General features: G+C 29.6%; 1 protein-coding gene across 1 annotated transcript in view; it reads left to right on the top strand.

Annotated features, from left to right (window-relative positions):
• The window catches only part of LOC136980180 (zinc finger protein ZIPIC-like), a 51,624-nt gene extending 31,717 nt beyond the window's left edge, over positions 1-19,907 (top strand). The window contains exons 4-7 of the mRNA XM_067276235.1: positions 326-1,385; positions 1,464-1,626; positions 9,296-9,409; positions 18,331-19,907. Coding sequence (XP_067132336.1) covers positions 326-1,385; positions 1,464-1,626; positions 9,296-9,409; positions 18,331-18,905 — 1,912 coding nt within the window. The 3' untranslated portion in view covers positions 18,906-19,907. The remainder of the gene's footprint in view (positions 1-325; positions 1,386-1,463; positions 1,627-9,295; positions 9,410-18,330) is intronic.
• Positions 19,908-20,484: the final 577 nt, after the last annotated feature.

Below are 20,484 nucleotides of genomic sequence, written 5' to 3'. Positions count from 1 at the left end.
AAACGTTATTATTAAATAATTTATTGCTGGAAATATCAAGGTTTTTGTTTTTACTATTTCATATTCTATTTTCTGTTCCTGATTTAAAAATTGAAATGATCATTTTTGTTATTACTGATTATATCTAACAAAATTAAACAGAATAATGTATTTAGTATATTAAATATAACACTGTATATACATATATAAACATCTCAAAGCCCAATGTTATTAATCAAATCCAAATGATCACCAAATATCCTGATTAAATATAACACTATTAAATAATACTGGCAATATTATTATTGTTGTAGAATTTAATAATTCAATTTTTTTTTCTTTTCAGAACTAGTCTAGATGATGGCTTGAGAACTCCAGAACTTGTCATTTTTTCAGCTGATGATTACAGTAACAATTGTGAAATATTAAATCAACAACTTCTAACAGATGTAAATCCATCATTACAAGCAACAACGCATAACATAATCGATTCACCAAACATCGATGGTTCATTATTAGAAAATCAATCAAATGTTTCTGAACTGGGAAAAAGTGATACTTTTCATCAAAAAGAAATGGATATAAGTTTTTATTCTAATTTAGATACTATCCCCGAAATACCTGGAATATCATCTATGAAAAGCATTGAAAATAATTTTGATACTACCAAATCATTAGAAAGTTTGTTTGAAATAGATAAGGAAATTTCAAATCTACCATGTATAAACGATATTAAGAAGGATGTTGATAATATGGAAATGGTACCAGTGTTACCAGAAGCATCTATAATTGATGATGATTACAGATTGCCAAATGACAAAACAGGTGATAATGCTTACTGCAGTCAAACTTGCACTAGTCAAAGTGATTTAAGTAAAGATGGAGAAATTAATGAATGTTTTCATTCTAAAAGAAATTTTAAAGATGAGATTAATTATGATATAAATATGAATTCAACTAAAGATGAAAGTAATGAACTTTCAGTTATAAATATGAACTATCTTTTAACATCTGAAAATTCTTATCTTTCAAAAGTTGATAAAGAAATTGAGGAAAATGGTGATTCAGAAAATAATACTTCTGTATTTACAGAAGATAATGCAGAATCAATGGAAGCAATAGCAGCAGCAGAATTTGCAATTTATCAAATGATTGAAGCAATAAGTGATACTTCACAAACTGACACCACAAGTGATAAAGAATTAACAACAAATAATTTTGATGCAACTGATTATAAAAATCAGGAATTTAATTCAGAAGAATTAATTTGTCAGGAAGACAATGCAGAAAATTCAAACATACATGTTAGTGAAATTTCAGAAGTAAATGAGATTAATCATTTCTCAGGGGAGCATGTTAAAATTGAATCTGTACCTCATGATGATGATGATAAAAACAACCAAAATGTAATTAATTTTGCTGACAATTAAATGTATACCTTTATGGCTAATTATTAATTGTTAATAAATAATTTTTCATTTCAGGAAAAGTATGAAATGCAATCTACTGTTGAAGACAGAGAGATCACTGATCTGCTTACAAATGATGCAGAACTTTTTAAAATTACAAATTTAGAATGTTTTGTAAGTTTGGAAAGACTAGATGAATCTTTTATCAAAAATTTGATTACAAGCAAAGGAAATGAAAGTAAGAATAATTTTTTTAAAGTATTAAATATTTCTTTAATATTTTAGTACCAAATTTCCATGGCAATTCTGCTATTTTAATATTGAAAAATATTAATAAAATGTCTTATCAAATTTCTAATATATTTACAGTGGTGCCTCATATAACGTACTTAATCCGTTCCAGGTGTACGTCCGTTATACGAAACGCATTTTCCCATAGAAATACATGTTAAAACATCTAATTTGTTCCGCAGCATAAAATAACCGTACTGTATTATTTAAAAAATGAACATGAGGTGCGTTCTTTTATTCCTCCGCGTAACTCTGCGCGAGCGATATCCGTTTAAAAAATCCTGTGGAACGCATTCCTAAATTCCGGTGGGAGTGCGCGCCGTCGAACGGCAAAAATGGCCGCTTGTAGCAGTAGTTTACGGTGGAAAGTAACATGGCGTCTTCCATGGCTCAGATAGTTTCGTTTCCGGGTCCATTATGTGGTTTTATGAATGAAAATTTAGAAATTGTGAAAGCGCGAGTTAGCGCAGGTGTCTTTACGAATTTTTTTCCTGGCTATTTTGAATGCTCTTTCAACAAATAATCCATTTTATGGTTAAATTTTACAATTGGGACCCTTCTTTTGCCTTTAAAAGCTCATATTTTAGAATTATAGATTTTTCCATCACGATACTATCGATAGTGCGGGCACCGCCATCTTTCTTTCTTTCACCGTTGTTCCTAAATGCCTACAAACAGCAGCGCACTCCCGTAGTAGCGGAGATGCAGAGCAACCGCTATTAAAGAACGCACCCGTGGAGCAGTCACCAATTATGCCGGAAAGTCCGTTGTTCGCAGCCAGTCTGTTGTTCAAGTCACATAACGGCCAAACAGAAAGTCCGTTGTTCGCAGCGTACGTTACACAAGGCACCACTATATATAAAATTTTATGTAAAATTAAAAGAATTACTTGACACTGATTAAACAAATTATGCAACAGAAAAATATTTTTTCTTATATAAAATAAAAAAGTCTTACTTATAATTATGAAATTTTATTTCTTTTTAGGTTAAATATACTGAGAACAGTTTAATATTAATTTATCGTATACTTTACATACATAAGTAATATCAAAAATGCAGGTTCTGTCTCACAAATGAATGAAACTATCAGGTCAGTCTATAAGTTCATGCGTATTTTTATCTACAAAAAAAGCAGCAAAAAATTTTAATTAAATTTTATTTCAATCTATAATGTATTCACCATTATTTTGTGCAATTTCTTGCCATCTTGATGGTAGCTTTTTAATCCCATCTTCGTAAAATGATTTCGGTTTTGAATCAAAATTTTCAGAAATAGCCTTTTTTACATTGCTCTCATCCTCAAAAGTTTTCCCTTTTAAAAAATTCTGCAAACTGCGAAAAAGATGATAATCACTGGGAGCAATATCTGGTGAATATGGTGGATGAGGTAAAATTTCCCAGTTGTAGCTTTCAAATTTCTGTACAGTTATTTTTGCAGCGTGTGGTCTGGCATTGTTATGCTGCAAGAGAACCTGCTTTCTGTTCACTAACGACAGTCAATTTTTTTTTTCAATTTTTCATTTAAATGCTCTAATTGCTTACAATGCATTTTAGCTGTAATTGTTTGATTAGGTTCTAACAGCTCAAAGTGAATTACACCTGACATATCCCACCAAACAGACAAAAGAATTTTTTTTGGATGCAACCCACCTTTTGCAGTCGGTTTTGGCTGCTTGTCACGATCCATCCATTGTCTTTTTCTCGTCACATTATTATAGAGGATCCATTTTTCGTCTCCAGTAACCAGCCTACCAAGAAAAGGTTCTAAAGCAATACGGGATAAAAGAGATGTGCAAATGTTTACACGTTGTTGTCGGTTAGCTATTGACAATTCATGTGGTATCCATTTTCCTAGCTTTGAAACTTTTTCAATTTGTTGTAGGTGTCTATGAACAGCTCCATGGGATGAATTTAACTCCTTGGGACTCCGGCGAATTAAATACTTTTTAATTTTAATGTAGTTAAACATAAAAACGAAAAAAAAATTATAGAAATGTGTTAATTTTGAAGAAAAAGCTTCAAAGTATAATTTCCTTTGTCTCGCCTTAGCGCGAAACTTGACACCGATGTGTCATTGTTTACACAGCTGGATGACCTTGAGAACAGCTGGTGTCGTCTTTCGCGGGACATTCTCATGAAACTCTCGGGAGGAGAAGGGTAAAAAGTAGGGTGAATACTAGATGGCGGTATATTTCTAAATATTTTTTTAAAATTACGATTTTAATTGAAATTTCCGACCCCCCGACTTAATTAAACGTATATATAATAAAATCTATTAATTAAAAAAATTAAAAAACTATTGGATGCTGTTTTTGACATCAGAAAATAGCTTTAAATAACTTTACCGAAGTAAAATCGACGCACTAGAACTTTAGAAAGATGAATAAAGTTTTATAAAAAAATCCCATAAAAAAACCATTAAGCGTTAATTGCGTGTCATTAAAGGTTAATTAAACTCGCAATAAAATTTTTTCGCGCGGGTAAAAATTTTTCAAAAAATTTGGAGACTTAGAAAACATCCGAAAAATCAAAAAAAAAAAAAAAATTTTTTAGGGGTCCTAAAGGACCCCATTTTTTGTAACGCTATACAACTTGCCCGAGATATCTCGGGCTAAGGGCTGAACGCGTTAAACGTTCCACAATTTCGTCAACTGTTAAAGATGGTTCTGCTTCAATTAATGCAGAGAGAGCATCATCATCAAAGTCAACGGGTTTTCCAGTATAAGCCTTATCCTCCACATTAAAATTGTTGTTTCTAAATCTTTCAAACCACTTCTGCACAGTCCTTGCACTAATTACAATTTGATTATGTACAGTATTTATTTTTTTGGCTGCATTTGTAGCATTCTCACCACTTAAAAATAAAAAGTATAAAACATGTCTTTTGTATTCATCGGTTACTTCCATTTTAAGGAAAATAAACAATTGAAATGTTCACAATTCTGAACAGTATTATATGAATGAGATCCAATTTAACACTTCAGTGTAAAAATTATCACATTAGACTGACATTTTTAACAGCAAAACAAGATTTTTCTCAAGGTCATAAAAATGGGCATGGACTTATGGACTGACCTGATAGTTTGTCTGTTTTCCATTTTAATAATAGCAAAATATATTTATGATGTGTTTTTTTTTTTTTTTTGTCACAACTAGGTGTATAGACAGACACTAGGCACCTTTGACATCACTCTTTATTCAGAATATCTTGTGGGCCAATATGCATTTCAGGCTCTTCTGTCAGCTTTACTTTTGAGATATCTTGTAAGGTGCTAACAAATATACATCTTACTTAAAAATCACATTAATTACAGTTAAAATTTTTTGGCATTACTCTCAACAGCACTTAGTTCATACTTGTGTTTTTGTTTTTTTTATCCTTACTTTCATACATTATTACCATTTGTATTGTCTTAAAACATAATTTTTATGTTTATATAGTTCTTTGGAAGCTGTGTAGAAATCTGTATCCTTTATATAGTTTAATAAACCTTTTCTTCGTGAATACAATGCTCTTGCTTCTCTGTTCTCTTGTTGCTAGGATGACATTGATTGTACCAAATGTTTAGTGTGCTTGATTGCTATCATTACTTCTGTTTATTGTGTTTCTGTAATTTTTTTTTTAAATTTCATCTCTCTCTAATAATCTTTTTATATTATATATATATATATATATATATATGTGTGTGTGTGTGTGTGTGTGTGTGTGTGGAAAATTGTGGCAAATATATATTATTAACCACCTACAATAATCTTTATCCAAGTTGTATAAACATTGTAACAGGAGTTCTGTTTCTAGAATGATGATGTCTTTGTTCTTTTTTTGTATAAGGCACATAGCTCAGTCTATATTTCAATGCTTTATGAACACAGTTTGGAGGATTCGCTTCATTCCAGCATATAAATTGTTGGTTAAGGTTACTACTTTCTTAAGTTAAGAAAGAAAATAATAACCTTAACCAACAATTTATATGCTTGTTCCATATTAACCATGTAAGTTTTCTAATCTGCTATTTTCTGATTGATCATCTTAAATTTTCAGTTGTAGAAGGTTGATCTCATATTAACATTCACTAATAATCTAGATCTATATTGTGAAGTCATCTTCTAAGTTAATCAGCTTTCATAGCAGGCTAAATTTTTTTTTTTTTTTGGTCTTTCTGGTGATTTTTCTTAAACAATTTTGATATAATATAATTACTAGAGATCAGCAGTCTGGAGGTGACTTGATGTGTAGAGAATATCAAGGGTCTACTTTGTTTGAGCTGCATTTTGTGACACAAATTCCAATTTTTCCATTTTTTGGGTTAATTTTAAGCCATTTTCTCATAGTGTGACTGGTATTGCCATTTTTATATTGCTAACCTAATGGTCTCAATACTAAATAAGTACAAATTGAAAAGTCACATATTTTTTCATTAATATCTGAATTTTCCTAAATTTTATTAAAAATAGAATTAAAGTTTAAGGCATTATTTTTAAATATAAATTATAATATGCTTTATCTAATATAATTACAATAATTATTGGAAAAACATTGTTATTTTGTAAAGAACACAGGGAACAGAAATTAAACAACTTTTCAAATTAATTTCAAAAGTAAAATTAATGATGAAAATCAATCTAACTGGAGATAAGAAGAACTCACTGAAGTCTTCATTCTTTATCTTATTCTATTTTATAATTTATTTAACTGGTAATCTGAATACAACTCATTAAATGATTGAAAACATTTTTTCAAAATTAATTATTCACTGTTAAGGCGTCCACTTCTGTTTTAAAAATTTGGTCTTTAATTAATTTTTATATTTTGAATAATAATTTAATGTGCTACCAATTTATCTATCTATGTCGTATTAAAAATGTTTATGGCAAGATTGGAAATTTTTTATTTTGATCTTTAAAACATCATATAATATATAGTTATCATCTATTTTATGAACATAGTTGGCCAATTGCAAAGACAACATTTAGTTGCTGATGACAGTTTAGACCAGTGATTCCCAAACTTTTTTTGAGCCAGCATTCCCTTGGTTCCATAAAGTTACACCGAATGCCCCTAACTCATTTTCCCTTGTGTGAGAAAGGCTGGGAAATAATGTTAGAAAAACTTTTCTGTGAACCTATACTTTGTGTCCTTATTGTACATTGTTCTCAACATCTGGAAATCATTAAATGCAGTGTTTCTTCTTACCCATTTTACACAGAGGAAAGGGAAACGTTATCAATGATCTCAACCTTCACTATTGTCACTGTTCAGTACCTTGCAGTCCACTTGCTTCTTTTCGCCCCTAGATTTACTCACTGCCCACAGGGGGCTTAGTGCCCACTTTGGGAACCACTGATCTAGACCTTGGTTCAGAAAAATTTCACTGCAGAGACAACACTTCTTATTTGCCACAGTTTAGACAGCTATTACAATACTTTCGTGTGCAAATTGACTTACTTTCTAGACTCACTTGGTAGCAGGTTTAGACAGCATTTTTAGTGGAATGGAAGTTGCTGTGTTGATTTATTCATTGCAAAGTTTAAATTAAAATGGATAATAGCGAGGTTGGGGCCGAAGTTTTAAATGCAAAAACGTGCATGTCAGACGTTCAGCACCGCTTTCCTGTAAACCTAGAAGTTTGACAATGGTGTTTGGAATGTCGAGCATGATTCCGCTGACTTTCCAAACACCATTGTGAGATCGCGAAAGCCACCAATTAATAAAATCAATTGTAAATTTTATTATTTAATATAAAAATAATATTTTGTACAACATTAATAAATTTTTATCTAAAATGAAGTTTCTGACACAAACTTCCTTGATGATGTAACAGGAGATACTGAAACCACTTTCATTTTCATTTGTTAAAGTAAAATCTCCTAGGTTAGAGAAAACAGAATATACCTAAATGATCAACCTTAATCATAGACCTTGGTTGATCTATGGATAGAGTAATATAAAGTTAGAAGATAAAGCTTCAATTGTAAAGTGAAAGCATTTAGGCAAGGCTTAACTTCGATGTAAGTCAAACTTCCTTTTCTGACTGAAGTGAAGATGAATCATAGAACAAGTCTTGGCCGGCTGCAGGTTGCTAGGCCCTATAAAAGGGAGCCGTTTTAGCGCCAAAATGCGCAGTCCATGGAAGGATAGAAGCCATACCCATAAGATGTTAGGCGCAGTCCTGAGGACAGGAAAAGCCATACAGTAATTAGGTGCAGTTCCCTAAAGTCTGAAGTAAAGACTCGAACGAGCTATTCTAGAAGGTGCAATCTATGGAAGGATAAAAGCCATTCTTATGTGTAGGTAGGCAGTGAGCCATATTTAGTTAGGTGGATCATCAGAAGATTTATCCTTACCAAACTGACCACATGATAGAAGATGCGATTGATCTGAATTCTTCATACTCTCTTATAAGAAGAAAACTTTGAGGTATTATAATTGATAGATGATTGTAAACTCTCTCTCTGCACATTTAGTTTAGATATAGCACGAGTAGGTTGAATATAGATCGTTCATATTAGTTAATTTCCATGCAATTTATTGTCGTGTTTATTTGGAATTCAGTTGTTTAATTTACTATGTATATCTCATAATTATTCTAGTTTAAGTCTCAATAAATATAATCTTTGTTTTATTTAACATTGGACTTAGAATAACTTCATTTTATCGATCACGTCATATTGTGAGTCGAATTACTACATGTGTTATTCCACGTATAACAAAACTGAATAACTGGTGTCGGGCTCCTGACATTAAGGAGAATGTTGATTTTGCGATTATCGATCTCCAATCTTTTATCTTTAAGTCCTTCCTACCACTATTTTTATACCCTATTTTTAAATCATTACATAAGGAACCATCTCCTAAATTGGGTATGACAAATCAGAGAAACTGTTTATGACAAACAGGGTCGTGTAAGTGGTATAGAGGATAGTTTCGTAACTTCCATACCCCCGCAGATCTCACACCATTGTCAGACTTCTAGGTTTTCAGGAAAGCAGCGCTGAACGTCTGATGTACACATTTTCGAGTTTAAAACTTCGGTCTCAGCCTCACTATTGTTTATTTTATAAATGTAAATGGGCTTAAGCAACAAAATTATTCTATCTCAACAATTATGAAGGGAAAGAGTAATACAAAATCAGAATAATCCTTTAGAAATTATTCTGAAGATGAATTTTAAATTTGGTTTAAATTTTCCAAATCTTTGTCTATATTTTAAATCGTATTGACAATAAAATTAAACTTCAAAAATAGAAAAGGATTGTTCTTAACTGCCGAACGACAGTTATTAACAGTTTTCTGATGTCACAAATGAATAACCTGTTTAGATGAACGACTCTTAAAAGAGGGGAGTAACAGCAAAAAATAAATAAACAAACTTTAACAAAACATTGGCTGTAATAGCCAATGTTTAGACATCATTCAGAAATAAATGATCATTGTCATGATCAGCAAGTCAACAACTAATGCTGCTTAGCTGTTAATCATCATTTAACATAAACTCTGTCTCTGCATTTGGCTGATTATGTTATGCATTATTGGATTTATGATATCTAAAATAAATTATGTTTAATTTGTGATTTTCTTCATTAATCCTTTTAATAAATATTTTATATTTATAGATTCACTGAAAAATCAGAAATCAAAGAATTCTACATTAAATGTTGTTAAAATGAATATTAAAAAACCAAAATGCAAAATTTGTAAGCGAAATTATTCTTCTTTGGCATCATTGGGTATGTAATATTACAATTATTCAATTTTTAGTAGTAAATGTATTTGTTACATAATATGTCAATATTAAAAGTAAAAAAGCATTTATAAATGCTATTATTAAAAGTTTTGTAATAATTTTTTTAATGATATGATAATTTAGGACAAGCACAATTTTGTGCAGTATTCTCCAGGTACAAAGTAGTAACTGGAATATTTTAGACAGAATTTAGATTTTTGGATGTTTTTCCCATGACTAAATTGTAAATTAAATGAATGAATTTGTAATTAAAATGAAAGTATTTTTAAATCATTACAAAAAATAACCTGCTTGCAGTTAATAGGTGATTAATTACTAATTATAACAATATATCTATAATTTAGCTAATTACTATTATTATAAATTTAGAATGCCTCAAAATTTTTCTACTAAATTTAATGCTTTATTAGAATTGAAGAATAAAATATACAAATCTTAGTTGTTGTAAAGTTTGTAATACATACAGTATTTTAAGCTATTGCAATATGTATTTTAACTAAATAATCCGATATTTATAGGATTATATATATATATATATATAGGATATTTATAGTATTTTGTTCAGCAAATACAATATCCAAGGTTAAAATGTACAGTACAGTTTATTCAACTCTATTCTACATATGCATTTTGGGTTGACGTAAACTCTCAACCCCTCTTCAGTGCTATAAAGTTTGTATGTATTAATAAAGAAACAATCATAAGTGGAGATTCAATTTCAAGTACAAGTGCCTATCCAGCATTTTATGATTTTATTCATTGTGGATTGTTGGACATTGTCTTATAAAATTTAGTATTTTTTTCTTTTATAATCTTTGTTTATTTAATATTAATATTTGGCTGCCTTACAACGTTTGGTTCCTAGACGACAAAGCACTAAGCGAAACAGCGTTAAACGAGGTCATTTTAACATAGAGTAAATAGGGAAAGGGGGAACACGTAATCAAAAATAAACAAATTTTACTATAATTTTAAGTTATATTATTATGCAAATTAATAAAAAATATGTTAAATAACAACAAACATATGCACACAGAAATCTAAAATTTATTTTTTGTGATGGTCTTGGTGTTTCTGAAATTCTTGCTTTTTGCGATAACATTGTATAGTTTCATTTGTTGCTTTTTTCATTTCTTTAAGCAAAGTCAGTAGCAGAAGATCACATCCAAAATGCCTCATTTTGCTTTTGCACTCCTATCAAAATATGGGTCATTTGCTACAATTTGATCAACAATTTTAGTTATCGTTATCAAACTTTTACTAAGGAAATCTGTAGAGAAATTCTTTGGATTCTTTGTTTTCAGAATCTCTATTTTCCAGTTTTGCATGAATTACTTGTTCTTCCAGTTCTTGAAGTCATTGGTAAGGCTCTCACCAGAAACCTGCAGTAACTTCTCAATATCCTGTGCATCTACATCTAGTCCTGCTGATACAATTAGGTTGACAATTTGGTCAACAAAATAATACAGCGATAGGCTCTTTGTTGAGAATTCTTGGATACCTTCAGCCATAACTTCTTGCACACTCCGTTCATGCATTTATCAGTTAATTCTTGCCAAGAGAAGTTGATATTTCCTATGAGCATCCATGATGTTATATTTTTTCCAAAATTGCACCACACAAACATAGATTTAAGAAAGTTCAGTGCTACGATAAATTTCCATCTTTTGCTGATTTGTTCATGTTTGGGAATAATTGTATCGTTTACGAATCAATGAAATGCCATGATAATTTGAATCAGCATAAATTTGGAGCTTTTTTTAGGCTTCAAGCAGACTGCGTTTTATCAAATCAGCGTTAATTGAGGCAGCGTTAAGCATGGTCTTACTGTATTACTATGCAGTTAAGAATCATAACTGCATAATAATACTGTGATTTTAGAAATTTGTAAGGTGATTGATGATTTAATTTTATTTTTAATTTATGTGAACTTTTTAAAGTTATTAAATGTTTATAAGTGGCTGGCTGCCTTAATTAATATTAGTTGTTTTTTTTATTAATACATACAAATATTATAGCACTGAAGATGGATTCAGAGTTTATGTCAACCCGAAATGCACATGTAGGACAGAGTTGAATAAATTGTACATTTTAACCTTGGATATTGTATTTGCTGAATGAAATACCATACCTATAAATATAGAATTATGTAGTTAAAATATGTAAGAATACAGCAAACCTGTAATTAAGAAACTATTACAATATGTTTAATATACATAGGTCATACTGACGTTTATAGATATGAGAAAAAGTAACATTCATTAATTAATAGAATAACTCTTGTTTAGTAGTTATCTCACTCTTACAAACTCCCACAATTTTGAAATAATGGGAAATGTTTCTGGCATAGTTTGTTTTCAATGGAGTTGTTTTGAGAGTATTTCCATATGATAAACCTGTGTTAAAACCATAAAATCATTAACTGAAATCAAATCATTTCAATGTTTGCTTTCTCAGATTTTGCTCTGTTCTGTATGCGTGTGTTTTTGTAGTTTTGTGGGTTTTAAAGTGGTGGAATGATGGGATGATGAGACAGCAGTTCTACATATTGTAGAAGAATATATGAATTGTATTGAGGCTATGGTAAGAATACGTTTGCAAGTAACATACAAGAATAAAGAGTTTAGTTTTGGCATGGGTTAGCAACAGTACATGAGATCTTACACAAATGTTCATAATGATGATTTGTTGATAGGTCTGCATTCTCTGTTAGACTAATAAAAAGAGGTTTGTATGGGGGTACTGCTGCTACCTGATCCATAGATTTGAAAATGAGCAATCAAAGCATATTTGGGAGATCATGACTGATGATAAAAGATAGTTATCAGTATACATTCAGTTCAGAAAAATGGAACATGTAAGGTGTTAACACAGGATGTTTCTACATCCATCAAACACAGTGTGTGCTGCTAGTATTATAAGACTAAGAACTAACCTTTGTCTTAATAATCTATTATTTGGCAAACAAATAGCATGAATTTGATCTTTGCTTTATAAACATTATCAAATTTACAAGTAACAAGTATGTTTTTAAATTATTAGAACACTGAAAGTAATGTTTTAAAATAATAGAACACTTACAAGCAAACCAAAAGTCTTCAGCTGTGGGAATAAGAAACCCATCTAGTAGCTGAAGTTGTGTTTTATCTTACCAGGTAACTGTTTTCTATTGTTCCATAGTCCAGTCATGTACACACGCCCACCGGAGTTGTAAGCAACAATGAAACTGGGTTAACAGAGGCATGTGAGCATCATCTGCTGTGGAATTCCATATTCAACAGTGTCTGATGAATTGTGTGCTTGGAAACACTTTGACCTGCATTGTATTTAGCTGTTGGTTTTACCACAGGTAGCCACCTATTTTGCTTCACTAAGTGGGAAAACCTTCAGACAGCCATATTCTTCGATGAGGCGTGGATGTTGGACATTCATGCCATGTCAAAGAATGTGGATGCCTGAGGCTTTCCCATCTATTAGAAGTTTTACCACTGTTTCTTCACTTTTCATAGGTACTAATGACAGCAGCTTGGAAAAACCTGATAAACTTTGCAGTTTCTAAGAGACTCATTCCAAGCCATAAAGCCATCACAATCAGGCTTTTGTTAAAATCACTTAAATCAGCAGCCTTCCCTATAACACACACATGTTATCAACAGAATGATCCCTTGTAGAAGCCAACTATTATATACCACATGGAACTTGTTACATGCCATCTGTGTAAGTCAGATGTGCCATAATATAGGGGTGGTCGTAATGTTTTGGCTAGAGTGTATGAATAAACACGTTTTTTTATTTTTGTCATCTTTTACCATAAAAGTATATATAAAATAATAATAAAAATAATAAACCATACAAAAAAAATACCTGGATAGATAGTCAATTTGCCCAGAAGCAACTCAAGCATAACTATAGTAACTTTTCAACATCTGGTGCATTGTTGCTCTTTAACTTTTTGCAAGTAATTGTTTTCTACAACATGGTACACTTTGCTTGGCAGTACTGGGTTAGAGGATTTTTACTGTTTAGTAATAATTCAAAGTAATCTTTCCAGCATTTTGTTATTCATCTATCATCAATTAATAGATTCCTATAATCAGCAACTATAAAACATGATTGTTGGTATTCTGTTTTGATCTGCCTTACTCTAATAAAAACTTTCTTACATTTTTACTTCCGTGGTTGATCTGTAGTTTATCCAGTATGTTGAAATATGTGTATATTTGTAAAGAAGTTACTATCAAATACATGCATCTTTATAGGCTTGTTTCATCTCATTTGTTTTATTGTTTAATCAGCCCTATTTTTTTGTTTTTTTTAACCTTTGTTGCATTCCTACAGTTATTTTTGAACTGCTTATCTAATGGTTGTAAGACTCTTAAACATATCGTAGCAGTACTTATGATGTATGTTTTTATCTTATTTCAAAGTGAATTATACACTATTTTGAGTTTATTGCTTTCCTTTCTTATTTTTGTAAGGACATTTTCTAACTCTCTATTGTACTTATTTTGTTTTTCTGCTTGCTTTAAATATTCTACATTAATGTTTTCCAACCTAGGATACTCATACCCCAGTATGCAAAAGAAAATATGTAATGGTTTTCAAATTTAATTTTAAATTAGCAATTTTTTCAATTTATGCCTATGCAATTAATTTATGGACTTTATGTATTTGTACATTTCTGACAGTCTACAATCAGTTATTTTAATTTAATTCTTTTATATTGATTAATATATTGCATCTGTTATTAAAATAAGTGCTGTAGTACTTCAAATTGCAAATTAATAATTAAAAATCAATGATAATGGAGCAATTGTTTAAAACTTTTATTGGAAACAAAGATTTAAACACTGTTGAAGGTATTTAATTAATTATTAAAAATTAGTTGGCTACCTTTCTAGTCTAGTAACACATTAGACATACCAGGATTCTGTTATTTGTAAGAGAATTTAGGACCAATTACCCCATATAGCAGGAAACATCCATCTCAGTATGGTTTTTTTCCAGGATTTTCTCATTTTTATTTGCCAAATGTCATTATCTTCCATCACAAGAATGCAATATATATATATATTGCATTATCATTTGATCAAAGATCAAATTGATGGCTTGATCATATATACGTGGTATGATCCAAAAGTTTGGGGAATGCAGTAATCTATGACAACAAAAGCATGTATTTGAAGTTACAGCATATGAAATGGATTCTACCAAATCACCTCTACGTGTTCAGGTTAATTTCACCCATGTCATGTGATTAAACCGCAAGCGCTGCTGTTTTTTTCCGAAGATAGTTACCTTTGTTCTGCGACGTAATCAACGTGGAGTTTCAAGAACAACCTCCAACATTTCGACTTCACCATGACCTTTCACCGTAGAATAACCGTACACCTTTCTTAGCAATTTTAAAATTTCTGTAGCTGTTTTACCTAAACGCTGACAAAATTTAATGTTGAAGGTTGTTCTTGAAACTCCACTTTGATTACGTCACAGAACAAAGGTAACTATCTCCGGAAAAAAACAGCAGCGCTTGCGGTTTAATCACATGACATGGGTGAAATTAACCTGAACACGTAGAGGTGGTTTGGTAGAATCCATTTCATATGCTGTAACTTCAAATACATGCTTTTGTTGTCATAGATTACTGCATTCCCCGAACTTTTGGATCGTACCACGTGTGTGTATATATATATGATCCAAACCATGAAATATGTGAAATTCTGACTGAAAAAAAACCTATAATTTAAAATAGACAGGGAAATCAGAGCATCTTATAATTATCATTAAACTACTTACCACTTAAACATTAATGTGCGGTATATTTTAACCCAGGTCAAGTATACAACTGTCATAATACAAAAAATTTATATCAGATTAATCTAGAAGCTGCTGAAAAATACCATTTAATAAAATTTGTTATCCAATTTAAATTTTATGATATCAAATTAAGAAAAAAACAAGAAAAGATCTACTTAGAATAATTTACTTGTATCTTTATAAATTTTAACAAATTATACATAAAAAGTAGTTTTCTAATGTGCAGTCAAAATTTTCCCCGTTGAAAAAATCTAATTTATTGAGTTTTAAGAATAAGCATAGAACCCTATCATTTCATTTCTAAATAAATCATCACAAGTACTTCTGCTTATTTCGAAAAGGAATAAAATGAAAAAAATGTAAGTTATTGATTTTAATTATAGGCATTCCGCTATTCCATTCAGAAATGCCACAAAATATCATAACTCTTTCATAACATAGTTTATAAAATTTTTATAAAAACAAGGTTGTTTTTTTCCAGCCATTATGTATACATAACAAGAGAAAGTATTGAAATTGTGTCAAATTTGGCCCTCAAAGTTTTTGCAAATCTTTGTTTGAGACCTCCTGAACCAAAAATATAGAAAACATTCCATGGATATGTATGTATGTATGTGTTTGTTATTGTCTACTTTGCTTAATATATCAGGCTGGAGCAATGATTAAGAAACAAAATTTGATTTGGTATCTTGTGTGTAAGGGGTATTGATGCTATTAAATTTTGATGGTTAAAGGTCAAGAGGATGGGAAGATAGAGGGGTCACATGTCATATCTCAAGAGAAATTGGACTTAATGAAGGTTTTACTCATTATTATCATATACAATTTTATAAAACTCATATCTATGCTCAAAATTCAGTGTTATGCCATTTTATAATAATTAATGATATGAAATTTTACCATAAAAACGTTTTTATAACAGATGGTGCCACGTACACAATTTATTTATTAATACTATGATTAATAATATAAAAGTTATTTTTTAAATAAAATCTAACAGCTGGTAAAGTTATACAACTCATTACTGGACTTTTTTTTATTAATACAATAAAATAGTTTTAAAAAATGAATGAATTTCTAATGAGAATTTTATAGAAATAAATTCAAAAATGAATATTTGTGTATACTAGGATTTAATTAAAAAGTACCAGAAAATAGAAACATCAGAAACCTATCTGGGTATTCTGGTACTTAGATCATAGTCTTAGTTTACCATAAAGTGAATAAATTCATGTTATGCTGTTAAGGATATGTGAAATTTTCCATTTTCTTAAGAGTGGTAAGTAGACTGGGAAGGTTGGGACCCACTGTTCTGTATTGAACCTGAAGATATTTTTCTCCATAAATATGTCTGGCATTGACATCCTTCTGATAGACTACTGCTGTCATAGCTTTGGTTCACAGGATCTCATAAGTCATTCCACTGTGACAAAGTAGAAATGCTTTCAGAGATGATATGTGATCATTCAATCTTTCTCAATCATATCCTACAGTTGGATATCAAACTTTGGAGAACATCTCATAAGTTAATATCAAATTTTTCACACACTACATATGACTTTGGCTCCTTTAAAGTCTTTGAATTAATTTGATGTGCTCTATTCTCAAGATAATACCTTGGAGAAAAGTTTCAAAGATTTAGATCTGAAAACTATTCAGGCTAATCATTTTCCCTTTTCAGTATTTTCCATGATGCAAAAATTGTTCAAAATATTTCCCTCAATTTTAACAAGATTTATGTACTGTATCCTCTCATTTCATGAAATAAAGCATTAAGTTTTATAAGTAGATTTTTGACCACCTTTTAATTTTTAAATAAAACTATAATAATTATAATATAATATATCTTTTATTTAGTACATATTTATATAATTAAAGTTATTTTAGTAATTAGTTTACTGATTTTATTCAGAACTTATGATATAAAGAATAACAGAAGTAATTATTTATATTTAATTTATTGTTAATTATAATCTCTAGAATCATTTCATATAAAAATTAATTATCTTTTATAACTATTTTTTCTGAATCTACCATTACTGTTTTAAAACTTTATCATCATACAACTATTAGAGAATTTAGTGTAAAATCTTTTAATCATCATACTTTGCAAATAAGAACAAATGTATAAAAGTTAAAATTTTTTAAAATAGGATAAATCTTGTAATTGAATTTTAGACACTTAATTTTTAAATGATTTTTCATACAATTCAGTTTATAATTTTGATCCTGTTCCTCCAGACCCTTTCAAAAACTGGATTAAGTATTCTAACTTCTTTCTGTACTGATACAAAATAAGAATAAATTACAAATAGGAATTAACAATTTTTTATTGGGCTGCAATTTGAAAAAAATTGCATACCTCTGTACATTCCCACTGATGTTCATTCGTCTGTCTATCTTTCCTGGATCTCGAGAACAGAGTTAGAGAGATGAAAGACGAGACCAGATATGGAAACTTTAAGGGCAGGAAGCCTCAATTAACTATACACAAACTTCCATTGCAAACCAGAAGTCATGTTATTTCAATTCAAAATCCCCCCCCCCCCCGAATGGTGTTGGATGACCTGCACGATTGTGTTGTTAAAGGGAAAGTATGACATACAGGGGCAAGCGATTACTAATTTGAGGCAGAGAGCATATATTTTAAATTAAATAATGAATTTTAATCATATTTTTAATTTATTTTGTATTTTACTGTAAAAGTTTAAAAGTAACATATTAATATAATAATAATTGATGTACAATTAAACTTATATTTTTAAATACATTAAAACCAAATTTGTCTACCTACCTCCAAGTAACCCCATAAAAATTTATCAACTTTTCAGATGATTTAATTGATTACTTGGGGATTGCTAGCTCCCCAAGTTGATTTAGATGATAATTAATTTTTTAAATAAAGATTTTTCTGTACAGTAAATTGCACAGATTACTAAATAAATATACAGTTTTAATGACAATTTTGTATTTTGCATTATTTTTATAGTTAAGTATATAAAAATGTTGCTCTTGCCATTAAAACTGTTTATTTAGCTGTTTTTTTTATTTATTTATTTAAATTCTGGTTAATTTTTGTCTTTCTAGAAATTCATAAATGCAAAAAGAGAAAATCACCTGAAATGCACAAATTGAATAGTAAAATCTCAAGTCCAACTACAGCTTTAATTAACCATTTTGAATGCAATATGTGCAATAAATCATTTGATGAAAAAGAATCTCTATGGGATCACATGAACATTCATTATAATTTTAGTTCTGAAAATGAAAGTTCGTCAAACACGACTGATGAAATTTTAAGGAATTCAGAACTTGATCCCAACAGCAATACATTGTGTTGTCAAAAATGCAAACAGACATTTCATAACTATTCTATTTTAATTCAACATTTATGTTATATGCATAGCAATCATTTCAGACAGTGCGAGTTCTGTAAATACAGATTTAAAGGTGGAGGCAATATAATGAATCACATGTCACATCATATAAATCATAAAATTTATAACTGCGATTCTTTTCGCTCCAATTTTCACGAACAACCAGAAACGCATATTTTAAAATGTCATACATCAGTGAACAAAGAACGTGATTCAGAAGATAATACCGTGGAACTGAAACCATGTAGTGTTCAGCTCGAAATTTTGGACTTGAAGATGTCTTGAAAACGGGTGAAGGGAATTTGGAAATTCCATGCCAGTCTGTGCCATTTTCTATGTACCTAGTTTTTATATAGTCATATCCGAACGAGTTTAGCAGCTCCGAAGATCGGTTATCTACTTGCAAATTCCTATAAAATGACAATTTTATTGCCTATTTCTTAGAAGACATCTGGGTCCAAGCCATTGTGCCATGTTGCTTTAAAATTTATATCAAATGTCTGTAAGCAAAGATAATACTGTTGAAATGATTTATATTTTAACACGAAATACATTGTTGTCTGTTGTGGAAAATTTTCACGACCGTTTTGCAATCAAATCAGATCTCGTTTGTTTTGACGTTCAACAACGATCATCGGTTCAGTCATTCATTCAAATAAATATCAAAAAATTTTGTTAATATTTCTAAAAGTAAACATTTTAGTTGAGTTTTTAAAATGATTTTCTCAAAGCAATAACTTTTTTATTTTCTCAAAGAAGTTTTTTTCTTATTTTACTTGTACAGAACAAATATTTTGATCATAATTCTCAAAAAGATTCAAAATATTTATTATACGTTGCCAATGAAAAGCCCTTTTTTGCTAAAGCCATTTATATTTCTATAATTTGTATTAAAAAAACGAGAATCTATTAAAGTATTTTATTGTAAAAAAAAAACAAAAAAAAAACTGATAGTCACTATATATTTCATTTGTGATGTGAGTATTGTGTAATTGCATTTGGAAAAAATAGTAATTTTTCTCCACATGCTTTCAACGTACAGCTATATATGTTCATCACTTCATTATGGTCAAATTCTGTTTTTTAACAGCAACAAGATCCAAATGTTCCAGGCCGGAAACAATCAAGACAAATTATAACTATTTCTTAAATATTTTGTATTCAAGATATATAATTTTTTTCGTTTTAATTTTGAAAATTAGGTGATAAAATGTATTTTTTTTTATTTAATAATTAGATTTTTTTCCTTTTTAAATTTGCAAATTAAATAAAAAGTTAACTTCTTCCATCTTGTGTAAATGTTTGAAATTACATTAAAATTTGTGTATTTTAATATGTTTGAAAATAAATGTTATCAATTTTGAAAATTTTATATGAAATGTCTATTGAAATTATTTTATAATATAATGTTGATATCGAAACTTTTTACATAATTTATTATCAGATGTATGTAGCTTTGCCTTTAATTTTGTTAGTTTATGAAGATTTGTTTTCTGATAGAATTATTTGAAATTAAAATGGTGAATTATTAATTTTTATATATATAATAAGCGTTTAGTCTATTATTAAGTATTCTAGTCGTATTTTAAAATTGTAAAATTATATTTTAAGATGTTGCAAAACAAGAACAAAGTATATTTTAAATTGGTGAAAAAGATGGAATGATTGAGAAAATTTTGTTGCAGTATCCCTCTGTATACATTTGATTAACTTCAAAAGATCAAAAATAAATATCTAATAGAGAAAATAAGCATTCGTATACAGTATTACATAATATAAATTTTTGGTCTTTTCTTTCAGATGTCCAAATTAATTAATGTGAGATGACAGCATTGCCTATTACTAGTTTTTAAATTATAGCAAT

Source organism: Centruroides vittatus, unplaced genomic scaffold (assembly GCF_030686945.1).
Source record: "Centruroides vittatus isolate TY-2023 unplaced genomic scaffold, ASM3068694v2 contig_680, whole genome shotgun sequence".
NCBI classification, from domain to species: domain Eukaryota; kingdom Metazoa; phylum Arthropoda; class Arachnida; order Scorpiones; family Buthidae; genus Centruroides; species Centruroides vittatus.
This window is presented reverse-complemented; position numbering and strand designations above follow the sequence as displayed.